This window comes from Diadema antillarum, unplaced genomic scaffold, assembly GCF_040938485.1.
Source record: "Diadema antillarum isolate AM-2024a unplaced genomic scaffold, OU_Dant_1.0 seq00000539_RagTag, whole genome shotgun sequence".
In the NCBI taxonomy this organism is placed as follows: Eukaryota; Metazoa; Echinodermata; class Echinoidea; order Diadematoida; family Diadematidae; genus Diadema; species Diadema antillarum.
In genome coordinates this window covers 595,927-617,610 of record NW_027271487.1, presented here as the reverse complement: position 1 = coordinate 617,610, position 21,684 = coordinate 595,927, and the positions used below count along the sequence as shown (strand labels likewise).

Genomic DNA, 21,684 nt, shown 5'->3' with positions numbered 1-21,684 from the left:
ACGTGAACATAAATCACGCAACGGTGATAAAGACTTCCTTTGTTTTTGCACCGATGTGTCTTCTTACTTATTTCATTGAATATTTTCCGAATGTTCCACCCAAAATATGCACCAGACCGTTGATGAATTTCTACTTCACAGTGACGCATAATATGCAGCGTTGATAGTTGCAGATACCGCTTCGTTATAGTTGCACAATTTTTTTTACATGTAGGCTAGGCCTACTTCTTCTTCCTTTTCTTTCCATGTTCTCCTAAATCGCGTGATCTTTGAAGTATAGGGAATAATAGACGAAAGGATAAAGTGTGATGCAAACCAGCACTTTATTACTTGATAAAGTACTAACGATTATAAACAAAATGATAATTTCGAACTCTAATGCCACATTTTAGTGACAAAAAGCATTGATAGTGTGATGTCACTGACTCTGCGATGAGTTTGTTCCACTCATACTTTCTTCTTTTTAAGTATTTCATTGCTTTTTCTTTTCTGTTAAATTTCGCGATTCTTGAATGATAAAATAAAATGAACTGTAGTCACATTCTCAGTGACGCAAGGAAGCTAAAACGCAGCTTTCATATAGCGAGATGCTGGGCTTCTGTTATCTTGTTGCACTGATATTTTCTTCTTTTTCCCTTTTACTTCAAATCAGTGTAATCCTTGAAAAAAAAAACGCAAAAGAAAGTATGAAAGCGATGCAAACCCTCACTTTATTAAGTGATAAGTATCCACAATATTGTCATAAAAGAATAGATAATTTCGAAGATATTTTCAAAGTCACATTTAGTGCAAGGCGGCTGACTCTGCGCTCAGTTCGTTCCAGTAATACTTTCTTCTTTTAATCTTTTCTTGCTGTTACTTTTTCTTCTATAGTGCGCGACTCTTGACATAAAAAAGCCAAAGAAATTATGTAAATGCGATTGAAATTTATGCTTTAGTTACGTGATAAATATCAACAATCATGTCATGAAAGAAAATAATTTTGGACACTTAAGTCACTTCACAGAGACGTTTAGTTAAACTAAATGCAGCATTGATAGAGCATGGATGCTGCTTCATTGCGATTGTTGCACTATTTTTTTTCCCCTCATCTTCGTTTTCTTTCCACATTCTTCTAAATAGCGTGATTTTTGAAGAAGAGAAAAAAAATGAGATGAAAGGAAATAGTGCTAAGATGCAAATCTTCACTTCACGTTACATGGTGAATAACAACAATTATGTCATTGTATGATGAAAGAAAACATAATTTCAGACACTGGAAGTAACATTTTCAGCACCGCAAAGTTAAGCTATAAATGCAGCTTTGATACCGCGATGCCGTTTTGTTATAGTTCCATCAATATTTTCTTCTTTTTCTTTTCTTTTTCAAAACTTCTTCCTTTACTCATATTTTTCTTCTTAATCGTGTGAGACTTGAAATAGAGAAAGAAACGCACAAAAGTAAAGGATGAAAGCGATGCAAACTTCCACTTTATTACGTGACAAGTATCAACAATATTGCATTAAAGGAAAGATAATTACGAAGACTTTTAGTCACATTTTCAGCAACGCAAAGTTAATGTAAACGCAGCTTTTATGGCGGGTTAACGCTTCGTTAAAGTAGCACCAATATTTTCTTTCTTTTTCTTCTTTTCTTCAAATTAGTGCAATCCTTGAAATGAAAAAAGAAACGCAAAAGAAAGTGTAAAAAGTTATGCAAACCAATACTTTATTAAGTGATATGTATCCACTATTGTCATGAAAGAAAAGATGATTTCGCAGACTATAAATCACATTTTCAGCGACGCAGAGCTAAGCTAAACGTAGCGTTGCAGTGTGATACCGGTCCGTTAAAAAATAAAAAGAAAGTATTACTGAAGTGATACAGGTACCCATGTCTGAAATAAATGAATAGAAAATTCAATCATCTTGTACCATTATTCTGAGTTCTAAGATTTAGCAAATAGGCTTATAGATTATCATAAAAGTTGATGCCTATTTAGGTGATCAAAACTTAGTTTGAAATGAGAGAGTGGGAGCATTTGCAGACATTTGTAAACATCCGACATTTGTTTTAGCATTGTAAAGAGGCGAAAGTTACCGTTATTCATTTCTCTTTGTAAAAGCAATCATCCAACATTTACTATAGTATTTCAGCACCTTACGGAGCCGAATTACACCGTTAACGATTTTTAAATTTAAAAGCAAACAACCGACATTCATTTTAGCATTTTAGCATCTTACGGAGCTGAATGTTATCCTTATTCATTTCCGAACGTGAAAGCAAACATCCGCTATTCATTTTAGCATCTATCTAAACCGATTGATACCGTTAATCATTTCCATAGGTAAAAGCAACAATCTGTTATTTATTTTAGCATCGTACGGAACAGAATATTACCGTTATTCATTTCCAAATTTAAAAGGAAACATCCGTCATTCATTTTATTATCGTACTGAGCCAACTGTTACTGCTGTCCACTTCCGAAAGTGAAATGAATCATCTGACAATTATTTTAGCATTGTATGGAGCCGAATGTTATACTGTTTTTCATTTTTGAACGTCAAGGCAGACATCATATATTTACTTTATCATCAAACGCAGCAGAACATTACTGTTATAAATTTTGAAATTTAAAAGCAAAAACCAGACTGTTATTTTAGCATCGTATGGAGCAGAATATTATTGCTATTCGCTTCCGAACGTAAAAACACTCATCTGACATTTATTTTAGCATCCTCCGGAGCTGAAAGTTATTGTTATTTACTTTCGAACGTAGAAGCAAACATCAGACATTTATTTTATCATCGTGCGGAGTTGAATAGTATTGTTATTCATTTCTGAACGTGAAAGGGATCAATCAACATTTATTTTAGCATCTTCCGGAGCTAAATTCTATTGTTAATTACTTTTGAACGTAAAAACAAACTTCCGGCATTCATTTTATCATCGTACGGAGTTGAATACTATAATTATTGTAATTCATTTCCGAACGTCAAAGCAAACATCAAACGTTAATTTTACCATCGAACGCAACTAAATATTACTGTTATTCATTTCGAAATTTAAAAGCAAACATCCGACAGTTATCTTAGCATCGTATGGAGCTGATTGTAACCGCTGTTCATTTCCAAAAGCAAAGGCAAACATCCGACTTTTTTTGTGGCCCGACGTGCTTTTTTGATGGCCCGATGTGCTTTTTTGGTGGCCCCGGGCCACCATTAGTGTCGGGCCCAGCATAAGATCTGTTTCAAACGGAGGGATGATTTCGGACATTTTTAGTAACATTTTTTTAGCTACCAAGCTGTGACATTATAACGCAGCGTTGACAGCGCGATGTCGCACCAATTGTCCCTTTCTCTTTTTTTTTCTTTTTTTTTGTGCATGCTTCTCGCGCATGCGCATATCGGTGTGTAAGCGCTGTTTCTTCCCCCGACGACCCGACCACATGTTCAGTTTGAGCAACCACGCGTAAATATTTCAAACTGCCTGACGGCACTTTTCCGCCACGCGTACTTCATTTTTTGGCGAGGACGCTGGGTGGGGTCAGTGAACTTCCTGGAGTTAGAAAACAGTAGTTTCTTCTACGCAAATGGGCGAGACGCATATTGGCACTTGCCTTGTTACCTTGACAAGGGGGATGCTTACAAAGATACAAGAGTGAAGTCAAGCATACTAAGTCCCCAAATCATGCATGTAACTTTATGCACAACTTTAACCTTGTTTCACAAAGCTCTAAGTTATGCACATGCCCTGCATTCACCTCATGAGTCCTGTAGTTCAACTTTATGCATGATAGCCTAGGCCTAGGCCAGAAAATGCTCAGTCCAAAATTGGGGGTTTTAGGGTCATAGAGTAAAAGGTCAAGGTTTAAAGCTCAGGTTAAATGCTAAGATTCTACTATTCAATATCAAAATTGCATTTTTAAGCCTCCGCCATGAAGTGTCGCCGGAGGCATTATGTTTTCAGGTTGTCCGTCCGTCCTTTATATTCTGAGCCATTCATCCAATTAAATCTAGTTTAAGGGAAGTGAACATCCAACACATTTGTGACAAACCTGTCATTTTGATATTTTACCAATCATGTTAAACTGTCATCACACATTGTCAAGATATATTATAGACCTATTGGAGGACCAAGCATTATGGCAGAGACATACATTCACCATAGCGATATTTCTAATTTCTCCATACCTTTTGAAATTACTCAATGCATAAACTTAATGAAAAGGTCAAAGGTCAAGTAAAAATCCTCAAATCCCCCAAAACCTTCTATCTTAAACAATGTAGCCATCCTTCCAAAATAAACGTAGTTCAAGGAAAGTAAACACACAACACAACATGATAAACATGTCATTGTAAAATGCCAGTTATGTGTAACTGTCGTTACACATTGTCATGACATATTATAGACCTATCAGGAGAACCATGTATAATGGCAGAGGCATACCAGTCACCACAATGACATTTCTAGATTCTGAGTATGTTCATTTTTAAATGTTTTCTTCTATGTTTTTTCCAGAATGAACAAAGTCAAAGAATCATATTCTCCGGCAAGTTGTTACAAGATAATCTGGTCTTGAAGGATGTTCTGACAGTTGTAAGTATGGAATTGAAATGATTTAAACAAAATGTTTACATTTGAGAAAGGAGAATGCCCAAGAAAGAAGAGATGGTGGGAGGGCATGAGAGCTGCTAGGTAAATCCGGCCATCCTTGTTTTAAAAAAAATCTATGCAGATGTGGATTAAAACTGGTGTGATGATGAGTGACTGTGACATATCTTTAGACTATTATGACATATCAATTAAAAAGAACTAAACTGGAAGATTATACCATATCGGTTTATTTGTCTGACAAAATAAAAAAAGTGATGAAGTCAGTTTTCCAGGAGCGTAATTTCAAACACTTACATTCGATATAGCTCAGATTTATGCTTTTGCACACAACTTTAGGTGAAATTTCATTCATTAGGTATAGAAACAGCAAAATAAGCCCAATATAATCGTAGCATTAGCAATTAATCTTCAGATTGCTCAGAAAGATGGCGGCAGCAACCCCCAGTCATCAAAGGGGCAATGCACGTCCTCTTGTGGAATTCTTTCGTGCATCCAAAGAAAACTGACAGCTGTTTGAATAATTGTAGCCAGTTGGAACTCTACTCTTGAACCTCCTTGGTAAAACTGAGTATGAATAAGTTTGTGTGTAGTTGATAAAATGAACAAAGATTATCGTTTACAATGTACTAAACTCTAAAAGCTGTTCTTTAGTTTCACATCGCTCCATATACTGTAAAATCCCAAATGTTAAAGTGCATTTTTAGGTTCATAAATTTCAGGAGAGCCAAGATTTGCGCAATTGATATACATGCGAAAACTCTTGTCTACATGATAGGCATTGAATACCAGTGGCAGTTTGCTATTCCAAAATTTCATTCCGCGTGAAAAGGGCAGTCAACTGCAATTTGTGACAATTTTATGCCACGAACATTTCTTACTTTATAGTATCGCATTCCTGTACCCACACGTATCAGACCACACAATTTAAATACACACACACACACACAGTGTTCCATGAAAACAGTGAAATGCAATATCCAAATTCCACACAATGATTATTATAATGAAATACAAACAAAAATGCTAATTATTATCATGAATTGAATGATAATTAGAATTGTTAGTTTAACTGTTCATTATTATCCTTACTATATACTATGAATATATTTATGCATACATGTATATCTATATTTCTATCATCAAATCAATGGTATTCTTCCATCAAGTTTATTGAAAGTAATTGAGAAATTGCCCCGCATTGACGTTTATAAGTACTCAACTGAGAGACATTGCTTGGTGTTTGTCTTCGTCAAGATGTCTTTATTGCAATTGATTGACAAATTGCCCCACTTTGATGTAAATGAGCACTGAACTGAGAGACATTGCTTGGTGTTTGTCTTCTTTGAATTCACATACTTTATAAAGCAGTGCATTTTCAGTGCATTCATTGGGAATAGAGTCAAATTGTAAACAAATATATTGTAACCAATATCCATGTTTATTTGAAAGCAAATGAGAAACTTTACAGATACTCTCGTTCCTTTGGCGTATTTTTACAGAATGATGTGAAAGATAAATGCACAGTTCACCTGGTGTGCACCCCTTCTCCAGAGGACCAAGCAAAGCAAGAGGCATGCAGCAAACGGAGTCAAGAGGCAGTGAATAGGACACGGTCTAACTGGTCTCCTGCATTATTAGGGAATGATGGTATAAGGCAGAGAACAACGTCTTCCCAGTCAACATCAATGGTGCCTCCGATTCACACATTGCAACCATCATTGCCATCCCCACACCAAACTCTTCTACAAAGTGCCAAGTAAGTATCCAGTAGAGTCATTGAATCCGTGTGTGTGATTGAACTAAATTAATTCCAATTAGATAGTTTGTTGTTCTTAGCTGTGCTCTCACAGCCATGTTGCCATTTGTGATAGGCAAAATTAGCTCCCAACATTTTATGTGTACATGGTGCTTATCATCAATGAATAGGACTCACGGCTACCAATGAGCCAAACTTGATAAACTCTGAAAGTGAAGTATGCCACGTGCAATGTCCTCAATGCCATGCGTACGAAGCAAGTGCACACAGGTGTACATTCACTGGAAGAATTTTAGCACTCACAAGAGTTAGGCCTAATTACGAGCTCTTTAACTGCAATTCAGTCAGGCCCGCTATCTATGATGCTTGGCAAGGGGTGCCCTCATCTATCCGCACATGTCCTAACTAAAAGATTTTGTGTGTTTGAGGAGCATCACGTTACAGGAATAACGGCCAAGTACGAGTATTGGGGTGCATTTAAGCGCTCTTTTAACCCTAACCAGGCCGGGCTTTTTTGGGTGTTCTGTGGCTGGGGAGGGGTTGATTCAACCCCCCCCCCCCCCCCCCCCCCCCCCCGAGATCTCGGCCATAGATCGCGCAATCGCTATGAAATTTGGCACGTGCATTGCCTGTGGCGTATTCTACCATGCTATACAAAAAGAAATGGAAACTTTTGTCATAATTAATTATGCTAATATATGCATAAAATCATATATTTTGCTCTAAATCAGAAATTAAAGCTCCTAGAATCCTAATTTTTGGTGAAAACATTCTTTGTAGCATTCCTAACAATGTACTTGAAAAAAAAATTGGTATCAAAGTCAATTTCTTGTGTATTTTATTGTTTTATGAATTTCTTATGTATTTCTTTGTTTTTTCGACCTGTTGTTTTATCCTTTTTTTTTCCGCAAAATTTATGACAGAATCTATTTCAAGCATAATTATGCTAAAATTAATCAGTTTCAGCCTATGAAAGTGAAAATAATCATATCTTTATGAATAAGAAGAGAAAACTCCATTTGCATAGACTTTGTACACAAAATCACGTTTTTGAGCCATTTTTGGCCTGACAGGCATGTATAAAATGTCATGCAGCGTCATAATGGTATGCGCGATTTTCCGAAAATGGTGTCAAAAGATGCGCGAGACTTGAAAGTAAAAAGTCAGCGAACGGCGCGGTCAAAAAATTTCGCGCGGCGGAGTAGTCGCGAAAAATGTCGAGGGGGGGGTTGATTCAACCCCCCCCCCCCCCCCGGCCTTTTTAGGGTTAAAGCGTACTGTACCCATGCCGTACCCGCGCCAGAGGAGCATTCGAACACTCCTGAAGTATACCATACTGTACTATACAAGCCAAAAATGGATCACTTCCCAATGTGCTCCAAAGGCAAACCATAATTGTACCAGAAGTTGGTACGAGAAGAATGCGCGTAACACACACATGCGTTGTAATGCAAAGAGTTCATTCTCTTGTTTGGAACATCTGTAAGTAGCTTAAGTGCGCCAAATGAATGACCCTGTTGCTACAAAATATATGACTCCCCTCTAAAAAGAACTCATGAGATACAAGTGTCTCCTTTCTTCACAGAGCACTCAAATGCTCCAAGTCTGACACAGTATGATGCGGTACGCATTGAATGGGTTCGCTTTGGTTCGCTTTTAGAGCTTGGATTTTGTTTCGAATTCAAATGAATTTATTAAGAATTTTTTGCATCGAATACAGTCATTGTATCCCCTGAACAGAGTTCGGAGGATACTATGGATTTGGCCTCGTTGCGCCGCGTCCGCGTCAGCCGCAGAGATTTTCTTGTGAGCTCTCTACTGGCTGCAGTTCTGCTTAGATCATCTTCAAATTTGGCATGAAGGTGTATTATGGTAACAGCAAGACGCCTGCTGTTTTTGGTGATGGCGCCCTCGCTTGTTCCGTCTTTATACATGAAAAGGTAAATTTAACAGGGTCTGCTTGTGTGTGCGACGCTGGCCTTGTTTCTTGACCGATTTTTTTCAAATTTGGTATGTAAATGTATCATAGTCAAATCTATACACCTATACCTAATGATAATGCTGCCCTCACTGTTCCACCTTTTACAGGGTCAAAGGTCACCCTGATCATGTCAAAATTTGCGAAAGTGCTAATTTATGCAATAACTTGATTGTTACTCAACATATTTTATTCAGACTTCCTAGGGTGTATGGGTGGTCATTCTACATGAAGGACACAACAGTTTGTGGTGACGGAGCCCTCAGTGTTCCGACTTGGATGCCATGTGACATTTCTTGTGTGCGCTCTATCAGCCACATTTCTTATCAGATTTTCTTCGAATTTGGCCAAAAGGTGCATTATAGTGAAATAAAGATGCCCATTGTTTTTGGTGGTGGCGCTCTCGCTTGTTCCGTCTTTATACATGAAAAGGTAAATTTAACAGGGTCTGCTTGTGTGTGCGACGCTGGCCTTGTTTCTTGACCGATTTTTTTCAAATTTGGTATGTAAATGTATCATAGTCATATCTATACACCTATACCTATTGATAATGCTGCCCTCACTGTTCCACCTTTTACAGGGTCAAAGGTCACCCTGATCATGTCAAAATTTGCAAAAATGCTTATTTATGCAATAACTTGATTGTTACTGGATTTTACTCAGACTTGCTAAGAAGGTGTATGGGTGGTCATTCCACATGAAGGACACAACAGTTTGTGGTGACGGCGCCCTCAGTGTTCCGACTTGGAGGCTATGTCACATTTCTTGTCGGATTTTATTCAAACTTGCTATGGAGGTTTGTTGGGGGGTTATTCTAGGTAACAAAAGTTTCCATTGACAGCGCCCTCATTGTTCTGACTTTTAAGGATGCCATGTCATATTTCTTTTATGTGCTATACTACATGTAACCTCATTTTTCATGGGATTTTATTTAGACTTGCTGAGGATCGGTGAACAGCCTTAAAAGAGAAGAAAAAAAGAAAATTGGCAAAACATATATCTTGTATACTTATTGAAAAGAAAAGAAAAAGCAAGACAAAACAAAACAGTGACATTTTGGCATCACATTGCAACAACTAAAATTGTATAGACACTATATATACAGAGAATGAGGTGAGTGAGGTGAGTGCTGGTGCAAGTGAAAGAGCCCAGCAGGTGCGCGATACTAGGTGCCTTTTTAAGATAGGAAAATTTAAATAATTATGTTTATTGAATAGTTTGATGTAAGGAGACTGGGGGGTATCAAAACATTAAAAATTAAACTATGCAGTTTTTGGTTACAAAGGTCAGATATCAGCTAATTCCCATAACTTGATGTAATGTACTTTTTCATGTTTGCTTTAAAAGAAAAATGTGATATGCGCGCTTTAATTTGTTCAGGAAGAGAATTCCATATATCCGGTCCATGGTGTCGGATAGATTTATGAGCGACAATTAGATTCGGGTTATGTAGATAAATGTCATTGCAATGACGAGTAGGATAGGAGTGTACTTAGCTATTTGAGATGAAAGTATCATGGAAGAACGGTAGTAAATTGTCAGATGTATTTGAACATAAAAATGGCGGATTAATAAATTTGAAAATCATTTACTTTTAATATTTTCAGTCGTTTAAATCTAGAGGATCGGTATGGGCTAAATAAGGTGAATGTGTACAATTTCGGACAGCTTTTTTCTGCAAATGAAATAACAAATCAATTTTGGAATTATTATAGTTGCCCATACGATTTTAGAATAATTGAATTAGGTGGTAGAACAAAAGAGCTGTACAAGATTAGAATATATAACATTCTTTGTCAAAATTGGTTTAAACCTATAGAGCATACCAATCGCTTTCGAAATCAAAGTACGTATTTTTTGAATATGTTCATTCCAAGTCAAAGTTGAATCCAAAATAACAACTAAGAACTTGGTGGATATCTTTTCACTAATAAGTACACTGTCCGTAAAAATATCTATTTTGTGATTAGTACGGGATTGAGGGCTCTTAAAGTGCATAAAACAGGTTTTATCAACGTTCAAAGACAACTTAGATACCTTGGACAATTCGGTATTCAGAGTGTTAATAAGAGTATTTATACATTTGTTTGAATGAAATATATTTGTGTTGTCTGCAAATAATATGAAATGAAGAAGATGTGATGATTTGATAATATTTATAATATCAACAAAAAAAAATAGGTCTGAGGATTGAACCCTGGGGCACGCCACAGGTAATATCGGAATAAGAAAAAGTTTTAGACTGAAATAAAACAAATTGTTTAAGATTAAAAAGATAACTTTTAAACCAGGAAAGAGCTATACCTCTTATACCTTATTTTGATACAGTCAAACCTGCCTTAGCAGCCACCTGTCTATAGCGACCCCCTGTCTAGAGCGGCCACTGAAAAATCCCCCGAGAGAAAAACCCGTTAAAGACCCTGTGTATAGCGGCCACCTGTCTAATACGGCCAGTGGCCACAAATTTTGTTTCCCGCGGTAGATTTTAACCTGTCTATAGCGGCCACAGACCTGATCGAGCAGTAGCCGAGCTGGTAATTCAGCGTGTTTCTATGCCTCCGCCACGAAGTGGTGCCGGAGGCATTATGTTTTCAGGTTGTCCGTCCGCCCGTCCGTCCGTAATGAATTTTGTGGCAAGCGTAACTAAAAAACCTTTTGAGGTATCCTATTGAAACTTGGCGTGTATGTTTATTAGGGGGTGAAGTTGTGCCTATCAACTCTTGGGTGCACATGGTCAAGGTCAAAAGGTCAAGGTCAAATATGTAAAATTTCACTATTTCCTCCATATCTATGCATTGCCTGAAGATATTTTCTTGAAACTTAGTGTATACATGTATTACCCAATTAAGATTCTCTGGTGAAAGTTTGAGGTCATGAGGTCAAAGGTCAAAACGTTCGAAATGACACACTGATTTCGTTTTGAAGTTTACGGACATTTTTCTTTATTTAATTTTCGGTTAACGAACCTTCAGAATAAAGAATCTACAATGTACTATTTTATCATTACTATTTCTGTCGAAGTAACAGACCCTTAGAGTACGAAAACACGCTGTTTTGTGCCGTCATTTTGTTCCGAAATTTCACTGGCAGAACGTTCGAAATGACAACTGATTTCATTTTGAAATTTACAGACATTTTTTTCTTTATTCTTTTTCGGTTAACGAACCTTCAGAATATAGAATCTAGTACTATTTCATTACTATTTTTTTCTGTCGGAGTAACGAACCCTCAGAGTAAGAAAACTTTATTTCATTCCGAAATTTCACTGGCAGAACGTTCGAAATAACAAAACTGATTTTGTTTGGAAATTAACAGACATTGTTTCTTATTATTGTCCAATTAACGAACCTTCAAAATAATAAGGAATGTAGTATTATTCTATCATTATTCGGAACAAACCCTCAGAGTAAAACCGTTTGGGGCATCGCTTTATTTAGAAATTTCATTGGCAGTGAACTGAACACTGGCTAACCAAACTGCTTTTGTGAATGTGAAAAACATTGTTAACTTTCACTAAATCAAGAACTGATCTGGAAGGAAAACAATTCATGTGTTAACGAAAATCAAAACTGCGTCACAAATATGATATGTATATATGCCTAGGCCGTCATTGCTAAAGAGAAGAACATTTCGCTCTCTCCCGTAAAAGGAAAAAAAAAAGAAAATGCTCGGCAGTTACGCGCATGAAATGTCAAAATAATATTTTTTACATTACTTGAGCAACCAAACATTCTTTATTTTAGATTAAAAAAACTATTATAAATAGATAAAGAATGTATGGTTCTTCACGTCAAAACGTGGGCCTCTGCGTGCGGTATCCATTATTAATTTTACGCGGGAAAAGCGTAGCTCCTTGAAGCAAGAGCATGATAAAAAAAAAATGAATAAACACAGACACACACACACACACAAACCAAACTTCCCTAATGAACATTAATGTAATACATTATACGTTGTGTTCATGAATCCCAAACGGATCCATTTTCACACATTTACAGTGATTGGGACAGAGAAGGGATGGAAGTACGAAATGGAAAGGAGAGCAAACTTCATATCGGTGATGGAGAACAAATATTTCAATAATGAACTACAGGGTGGGAAGGGAGAGGGCTCGGAACTCCGCCTATCTATGGATCATTGGCACTATTTATTCCTTGCATTATCAAAATTTCCGAGAAAATTGAATTCAAGTCCATTCATAACTTTTTTGAGTTATCTAGCCGGAGGAAAAAAATGAACCTTGGTGGTGATATTAACTGATGCTGGTGTAGAGAAAAACAAGGACAGCTTGCTCAAAAGATGCTTCCTTCTTTCAGTTTATTTTCTCCCCAGTCATTCCTATCGTTCTCCTCCCATGAACCCCTACCATGCACGGACGATGAACAAAACAAAATGTTACCGACGCTGCAATAAAAAAAAGAAAGAAACTAGTGCTCGAAACAAATTATCTACACTTTTCAAGTTGAACAAATTGATGTTCGTAATGAAGAATAAGAAAAAAACCACGACCACAGGCAGTGGGGAAACTTGATATCATGGCTTGTGGAAATTTCCACGAAATTTCCACGATAGCCAGGTGTCAGATAAAGGAATGCCGCGCGTACTGCCACCTTGCTTCAGTGGTCGTAAACAGCGTGTAGATAGCATGTAAACCAACTGGGAACATCGATGAATGATTATCCATTTATTTTCTGCCCATGAAGGCCCCCTAACCCACCTGTTAACAAACCAAGCCAGAAGCACGCGGAGCATTACGTACGTTGAATTTGAAAGACCATCATGACAGAATTACTATAAATTTAGGCCCGGAGAAGGAAAATGGAATATTCACGAATGACGTTCACAAATCCATGGAAAGTGAAAAGGCCCAAATGGAACACATAGCTTTTTAAATTTAAAAAAAAATAACCCGCTGAAACTACCAAAAAAAAAAATAACAATTTGCATTTGCTTACTGCATCGCACGTTCTTTTTTCTTTTTTAACGAAAGATGGGGTTAATTTTCTCTCTGCGGCAATGCTTTTAACGCATCTAATTTTGCGTCATTGCCGATGGCCAACTTCCTAAAGAATTGATACGAATCCTTTCAAATATACGAAACAAAGTCTAAAAATCCTGGATCCTGGCAGTGAATTCCAGTGATATTATAAATCCTGCTCACTATCAAAATTTAATCATCTGTTCCTTGCGCCATTTTACCAACCAACTGTTCCTGAAAATTTCATCCCAATCTGTTCCCAAATTTTGACTTATTTTGCGAATAGAGAGACAGACAGGCAGACAAACGAACAAACAAACCAAAGCAGCAAAAAAAAAAAAAAAAATACAGCCTGTGGCGGAGGGGGGCATGCATTTCATATCATTTGTTTTTGCGTAACCCGACAACAAGCGTGACAACAAGCGAGCACGTGTCAGCCTTCCTCGGCCTCCGACCCTCTCTTTCCGTCCTCTCTCTCCCTCTCACAATACCGTCGTACACGCAGGCGGCTGTCTGTGGCCGGCTGGGTGCAACCCTGGTGCATGTGTGTGTGGATCCCGAATCAGACCACATGTGAGTGAGCAAGTGTGTGATGTGGTGTGTATGTGCAGCTAGTACGTCGCTATGTTGAGCCGCGTTGGTGCGGTGACTGCGTGAATAACTTTTTGCGCTTGTAAACTGCTGCTCCTTTCAACATATAGCTTCTTTTCTAGCCAGATAATAAAGAGTAAAAAAGGCGAGAAATTGGTCCGAACTTAGCTCGTCAAGCAAGTTCACGCATGGTGTTACCCTTGTCGGCAATTGTTTCTTCAAACCGCATGCTTGTTGGCGCCGATAAGGGTGATATACGCTGGCGAGATCCCTGGTACATGTAGGGATTGTAGGCAATGCACACAAAGTTGGATAACCTGTCTATAACGGCCACTTTTCTCGTCTCCCTTGGGTGGCCGCTATAGACAGGTTTGACTGTAGTTTGTAAATTAAAATTTGATGATCAATTGTATCAAAAGCTTTGCTTAAATCCAAAAAAACTCCAATTATTAAACCCCCGCCACACATAGTGTGGAGGGGGTATATAGGAATCACCGTGATGTTGGTCGGGCGGGCGGTTGGGCAGTCGGTCGGTCAGTCTGTTTCAAAATCTTGCGTCGCGAACTCCTACAGTTTTGAAGCAATTTAAATGAAGCTTTAAATATTGAGGTATAGATGTGCAAGACATCTTTTTTGTGTTTGTCGGACAAGCATTGCCATGGTAACCATAATTTTACCAAAACCTTGTGGATTGAATAACTTCCATAGTATTTAAGCAATCAATTTCAAAATTGGTATCTATGATGATCTATAGGTGTAGTTATGCAAGACACTCTTTGTGTTTGTACTTGACAAAGCGTTGCCATGGTAACCGCATGTTTTCTTCGAAATTTTGTGGAGTGAACAACTTCCACAGTTTTGAAGCAAATGAAATCAAATTTGGTAGGCATTATTGCCTTGAGGCATAGATGTGGAACACATAATTTTTGTGTTTGTCTGACAAAAGCATTGCCATGGTAACCATAATTTTACCAAAACCTTGTGGATTGAATAACTTGACATCAAGCAATTACGGTCAAATTTAGTATACTATGATGATCGGGAGGTGCAGTTATGCAAGACACCAATGTATTAATATAAGAAAAATCTGTTGCCATGGTAACCACTCTTTTTTGTATCAAATTGAACCATTTAATCTTTGAAGGTGAAATTTGGTGTGTGTGATGCTCTTTAAGTGTAGTTTTGCAAAATGTCCTTTGTATTTGTATCGGACAATGCGTTGCCATGGTAATGACATTTTTTTTTTTAATCCTGTGGAGTGAACTTCTTCCACAGTTTTCAAGCAATTGAAACCAAATTTGGTAGGCATTATGGCCCTCAGGTATAGATGTGTTTGTCACACAAACCGTTGCCATGGTAAGCACAATTTTACCAAAACCTCGCAGATTGAAATAACTTTTCCATCATTCAAGCAATTAAAGTCAAATTTAATATGTATCATGATCTAGAAGTGTAGTTTTGCAAGGCACCAATGTGTTAGTTTAAGGAAAATGTGTTGCCATGGTAACCACTCATTTTTGTATTAAAATAAACCATTCAAGCTATGATAGTCAAGGCGCTAATTCCTGTAAGGGGCTTAATTAAGGAGTTCGTTCAACCCACCCCGCAGAAAAGGTTTGACCAGACAGGGTGGTAGATGGGACCTCCATGAACATCCCCAGGTAGTATGTGATTCCAAATTGTGGTGTCAGTAGGATTTTACAGGCCACTTTTCATCATTATTTGTTAGAACAAACGTAAAAGAGTCTGCGCACGCCAAGACTACTACACGCACCACTAGCACTGCTACAGGCGCCACTCATCCAGTGCCAGTGGTGCGTGTAGTAGTCTTAGTGCACACAGACTGTTTCTTCAACAAACAAGGGTTTTGCCAGCAAACTAACTTTTCACGCCAAGCTGGGGTCGGTGTAGTACTGTTCCTAGACGTTTTTATTTCGTCTTTATTTCTCCGAGTTGGAGCTAGCCGAGTGAGAGCGCATACCCAGTGATTGCGACGCCTGAATTGCAATCACTGGGTATGTGCCCTCACTCAGCTTAGCGCAATACAGCGGGCTTCTGCACAATACACAAGCTGCAACTCAGAGAAATAAAGACGAAATAAAAACGGCTAGAAATCAAGACTAAGGTCGGTGACGCTTGTCGCTATTGGGGCACTGAAAATGACAAACTTATTACGGTTTTTGCATTTATTTCATGAATAATCCATCAAAACTGCATAAAACTATATATGTACATGTTGCTAGAGATGTCAGCAATACAGTGGGATTCATTGTAAGTTATAATATTGTGCATGGTTACCATGGTAACCGGATGCCTACAGGTGATTGGTAACCCCAAAATGCCTCCTACTGCTGCAAACTTTGATTTTTTGATAATTCTAGTTTTTGGCTTGTCAGCTGATGAAGCCTGGAAGTGGCCAAGAAACAGAAAAATTGTGCGCTTAAGGTTTTTTTGTTTTGTTTTGTTTTGTTTTGCTTGCTTGTCAGGCGATGAAACCCAGAAGTGGCACCAGAAATATTTTTGTCGCCCTCCCCCCCCCCCTTTTTGGAATTTCTATACCCCCGCCAAACGAAGTTTGAAGGGGGTATATAGGAATCAGCGGACGGTCGGGCGGTCGGTCAGGCGGTCGGTCGGGCGGTCGGTCGGTCGGGCGGTCGGTCCGTTGCAAATCTTGCGTCGCGAACTACTTCCTCAGTTTTCAACCGATTCCCATAAAACTTGGCACAGATGTGTGCCTTGGGTTGTAGATGTGCAAGACGTATTTTTTGACAGTACCCAAAAGTACGTTGCCATGGTAACGGCATATTATGGGCAAAAATGGGTACAAATCTTGCGTCGCGAACTCCTCCCACAGTTTTTGATCAATTTTTATGAAATTAGGTACAGATGTTCATCTGAATATGTTAATGTGCAAGACACATATTTCCGCAGTGGCAAAAAGTGCGTTGCCATGGTAACGGCATGTTATTGGTAAAATATAGGGCAAAATGCTTCATGGCAAAACTGCTTCATCAGTGTTCTTCCAATTCTTATGGAATTCATATTGAATGTTTGTCTTAGGATATAGGTCAGCATGACACATTTCTTGACAGTGACAAAAAGTATGTTGCCATGGTAACAGCTCACATATTATGAGCCAAAATGATGGAAAATTTTGTGTTGCAAACTACTTCCTCAGTTTTTGCCCAATTTCCATGAAACTTGTGTGCCTTTGGTTGTAGATGTGCAAGACGCATTTTTTGACAGTACCTGAAAGTACATTGCCATGGTAACAGCATATTAATGGCAGAAGATCAAGGAAAGATCTTGCGGATTTAACTACTTCTTCAGTTTTTTGACCAAAGCTTATGAAATGTTGTTTGGCGGGGGTATAACCAGTCGCTGTAGCGACATTTCTAGTTGGATCTGCCCCTGTAATCATAATCATGATCGCTCATAGTTGCACATTTTTCCTTTTTCCCCTTTTACATGGTGACGCGACATTTACTCCTGCAACCGTTGCTCAGATCTTTATTCCCAGGACTTCGGGTTAGGGTTGTGATAGGGCTTTATGGCCCGAATTCACAAAGGTGGTAAAAGTTTAAACCATGGACATTTGAAACCGTGGTCTATGTAAAAGTGGTACATAATTAGACCATGGTTTAGACCATGGAACAATTCATGAAGAAGGTTTAGAAAAACCATGGTAAAATTTTTGTCCATGGTTTAAACCATGGTGCAATCCATGGTACAATTTGTGTCCTTGGTTTAAATCATGGACAAAAATGGTACCATGGAGAAAACACTGAACTGAGTATGTTCAGTACAAATCATCATACTCTCACAAGTGTACTGAGCAGTACACTTGCAGCTTACATGTACAAAAACACACATAAACAAATCACAGATTATATAAGTTCATAACACACACTGCTTGGGAAATAACTTGTAAGAATGGCTGGTGTATGAGGCAGAGGGAATTGGCAAACAGTGGAAAGAAACTACCTACTCAGTTTGATAGTAGAAAGAATAAAGATTAAAGCATGTACATGTACTGCAGAACAACAAAAAGAAAAAAAAAATAGACATGAACTCGTCACTGGGACGAGTTTGGTGATACGCCGTAAAAAGCACAAATCAATGGGACTCAGACTAACTATACTACAGAATTGTTATTAAAAAGTTGTCATCTTGTAAAATAATCAATTTATCTGGTCTAGATGTGCTAAATGTGTGCAAATATTTGAGCAACAGGCTATGTATTTACGGATATACAGTACGAAGTATTTTTCATTTTGACCCTAATTTGCATATTCAAGATGGCGTCTGATCAAGACGTCGCTATTTTATGAAATGATCAGGGTAACATACTTCGCATGTGTCCAAAATATGGGGGAGATATGTCATGTATTTCCAAGGACACACCCTAATGCACATTGTGTATTCTACAATATAGAAATGAGTGTTGTTGACCTTGACCCCAATTTGCATAGCCAAGATTCAATCTAAGAAGTCTTTTTGTTATAAATACAATGATCCTTGTAACATTTTCTTTACGTTTGCAAAATATGGGAACAATAGACCATATGGTGATCTCCAAGATACTGATTAAAGAGATGTAAGAAATTTAGACTTTGACCCTAATTTTCATATTCAAGATGGCGTCTGATCAAAACATCGCTGTTTTATGAAATGATCCTGGTAACATGGTCTACATGTGTTCAAAATATGGTGGGCATAGAGCATGTATTTTTACAGTGGCATGCTAATTATTCCCCAATACAGAAATAAGCATTGTTGACCTTTGACCCCAGTTTACCCAGCCAAGATTGCATCTGACCAAGCAGTCGATATTTTATAAAATGATCCGAGTACCATGGTCTGTATGTGTGCAAAATATGGTGGCGATAGAGCATACATACTTTCTAAGATACAGACTAAAATATTTTTGACTTTAACCCTAATTTACATACTATCCAAGATGGCGTCTAATCAAAAAATTGTTACTCTATAAAATAATGCATGTGACGTAGTCTACCAGTGTAGAAAATATGGGGGTGACAGCGCCTCTTGCTCTCAAGCTATACCAGCTTCACGATACGATTTGCTCAACAGCTCATTCAATCGAAGCCAAAGTATCAATTTCAACCACATTTTTAGACATGATCCCAACATCCAGTCAAAAAATGGAGAGCACACTTCCGATAGCCTATAGTGTCAGCTATAACTTATTAAAAGCTGGGAGAAAACCGTCCAAGGATTAAGGACCTACTGCTCATTGAATGAAGTCATGTCAATTTTCATTTCGAAAAAAAATGGACTCCCATAGAGATAAAACTAAAAATGGTCAAATTTAGCATAATTAAATGTAATCCATTTTTTCACAGTGATGACATCATTTTCAAAAACTGTAAATAAAACTTTGATAGACAATACTGTAAGCTACAACAAACTAAAATCTGGGTGAAAATTAGTCAAGGATAAATGAAATATATTCAAATATATGCAAATATTTGATGACGTCATTTAAATTTTTCATATTTTTCTTTATATACTGGAATTTTGTAATTTTAAAGCATTTTGTCAGTCTCGACAACCCATCAGATGACATCTACAACTCATCAGCTTTCAGAATATATAAAGAAAATGGGGGGGGTCACCTTTCATCCTGACGAGTTAAATCAGATTTAAAATTGTCTGTTTTTTTGTCATATTTGCACTGTATATATATCGCCATTGATGCGCACACAGGATTTCAACTTTGATGCGTCCGTATGGCATCATATTGACTCGGATTTTCCTCAAACCTGGCAAACATGTGCTCAATGATATTACAAGGCAATTTCATGCAAAAAATACTATTTGTGCATTACGTACGCCCATATGCGCACGTATGACGAGCGCACGGATGTGTGCATGCGCAAAATTTTGAAACGCTCAAAATGGCTTGAAACGTATGCAAAATGATTTTCAAGTCATTTGGAGCATTTTTTTATTTTGACGCCCACGTACGCGCCCGTCATGATAGCCTGACTGTTGACTTTAATGCAATACTATTACACGTGACTTGAAGATACTGCTTACGAAATTTGGTACAGAAGTGACTATTAATTACAGAGATATGACTGATCGTCTGACTTGACTCCAAAAAGACAAAATGGCGCATAGATGACGTCATGCGTGACTGAGCTGACTGACCAGATACTAGGACTTAGACTTGACTCTGTCACATGACTGTATGAAATTGCACGGACATTGACTAAAAGACTTTTGAGATACAATGCCCACAAAATATGGCAGAAGAAAGAAGAATAAGAAACAAAGAAAGAAAGAAAGAAAGAATTCGTACAATCACAAAAGGTGAAACGCCAGACTGGCATATCACCTAAAAAACAGATGTCAAGACGAACAAGGGAAACAAAGCAAGGGAAGACATATCAGATTTGTTCCAAAAAAAGTTTGGAGCAAAATGGAACACCTCGCAAATCAAGGATCAATGGAAACGCCGTTTGCGTTTTTCATTTGCATTTATGAAAAATCCTCCATATTTTAACTTGTCCTTGACATTGTGTGACATTATCTGAAAATGCACACACACAGTTACTGGACAATGAAGAACGAGGAAAGAGGAGCAGGGAAGAAAGGAGAAAGAAAAGGAGGAGGAAAGGAATGGAAGAGGTCTGGACATTTAGACTAGCAGGAAAAACTTGGGACATGTAAGGTGATAACAACAGTCAATGAAATCATATTAAATAGCAGTCTTGTCATCCTTGTATTTCTTTCTTCTTAAGTAAGATCAATGAAGAAAGTAAAGATTGTCTTCATTTATTTAAGAATTATCATTTTTATTTGATTTAGATATCTTATACTACCCTACCAAAATATTAGATTAGATTAGATGAGCTTTGATGAGATTAGATGAAATGCATATTGTACAATGGACACAATGCCCATCTAGGGGGCCACCAGGGGGCCAAGGATCCCCAAGGTGGAGAACCTGTAAAAATTCTTCTATGAAACCCGAAATGACATGGAGCTAAAATGCTGTAAGTACATTTGTTATACCCCCGCCAAACGAAGTTTGAAGGGGGTATATAGGAATCAGCGGACGGTCGGGCGGTCGGGCGGTCGGGCGATCGGGCGGTCGGTCCGTTGCAAATCTTGCGTCGCGAACTACTTCCTCAGTTTTCAACCGATTCCCATAAAACTTGGGACAGATGTGTGCCTTGGGTTGTAGATGTGCAAAACGTATTTTTTGACAGTACCCAAAAGTACGTTGCCATGGTAACGGCATATTATGGGCAAAAATGGGTACCAATCTTGCGTCGCGAACTCCTCCCACAGTTTTTGATCAATTTTTATGAAATTAGGTACAGATGTTCATCTGAATATGTTAATGTGCAAGACACATATTTCCGCAGTGGCAAAAAGTGCGTTGCCATGGTAACGGCATGTTATTGGTAAAATATAGGGCAAAATGCTTCATGGCAAAACTGCTTCATCAGTGTTCTTCCAATTCTCATGGAATTCATATTGAATGTTTGTCTTAGGATATAGGTCAGCATGACACATTTCTTGACAGTGACAAAAAGTATGTTGCCATGGTAACAGCTCACATATTATGAGCCAAAATGATGGAAAATTTTGTGTTGCAAACTACTTCCTCAGTTTTTGCCCAATTTCCATGAAACTTGGTACAGATGTGTGCCTTTGGTTGTAGATGTGCAAGACGCATTTTTTGACAGTACCCGAAAGTACGTTGCCATGGTAACGGCATATTAATGGCAGAAGATCAAGGAAAGATC

The 21,684-nt window shown here is 38.0% G+C and overlaps 1 protein-coding gene across 6 annotated transcripts in view; it reads left to right on the top strand.

The window, feature by feature from the left end:
* The window catches only part of LOC139734683 (homocysteine-responsive endoplasmic reticulum-resident ubiquitin-like domain member 2 protein), a 136,394-nt gene that overhangs the window by 59,004 nt on the left and 55,706 nt on the right, over positions 1–21,684 (top strand). For all 6 annotated transcript variants that reach the window (XM_071645474.1, XM_071645471.1, XM_071645472.1 and 3 more), the window contains 2 exons: positions 4,502–4,579; positions 6,097–6,353. In XM_071645474.1, coding sequence (XP_071501575.1) covers positions 4,502–4,579; positions 6,097–6,353 — 335 coding nt within the window. The remainder of the gene's footprint in view (positions 1–4,501; positions 4,580–6,096; positions 6,354–21,684) is intronic.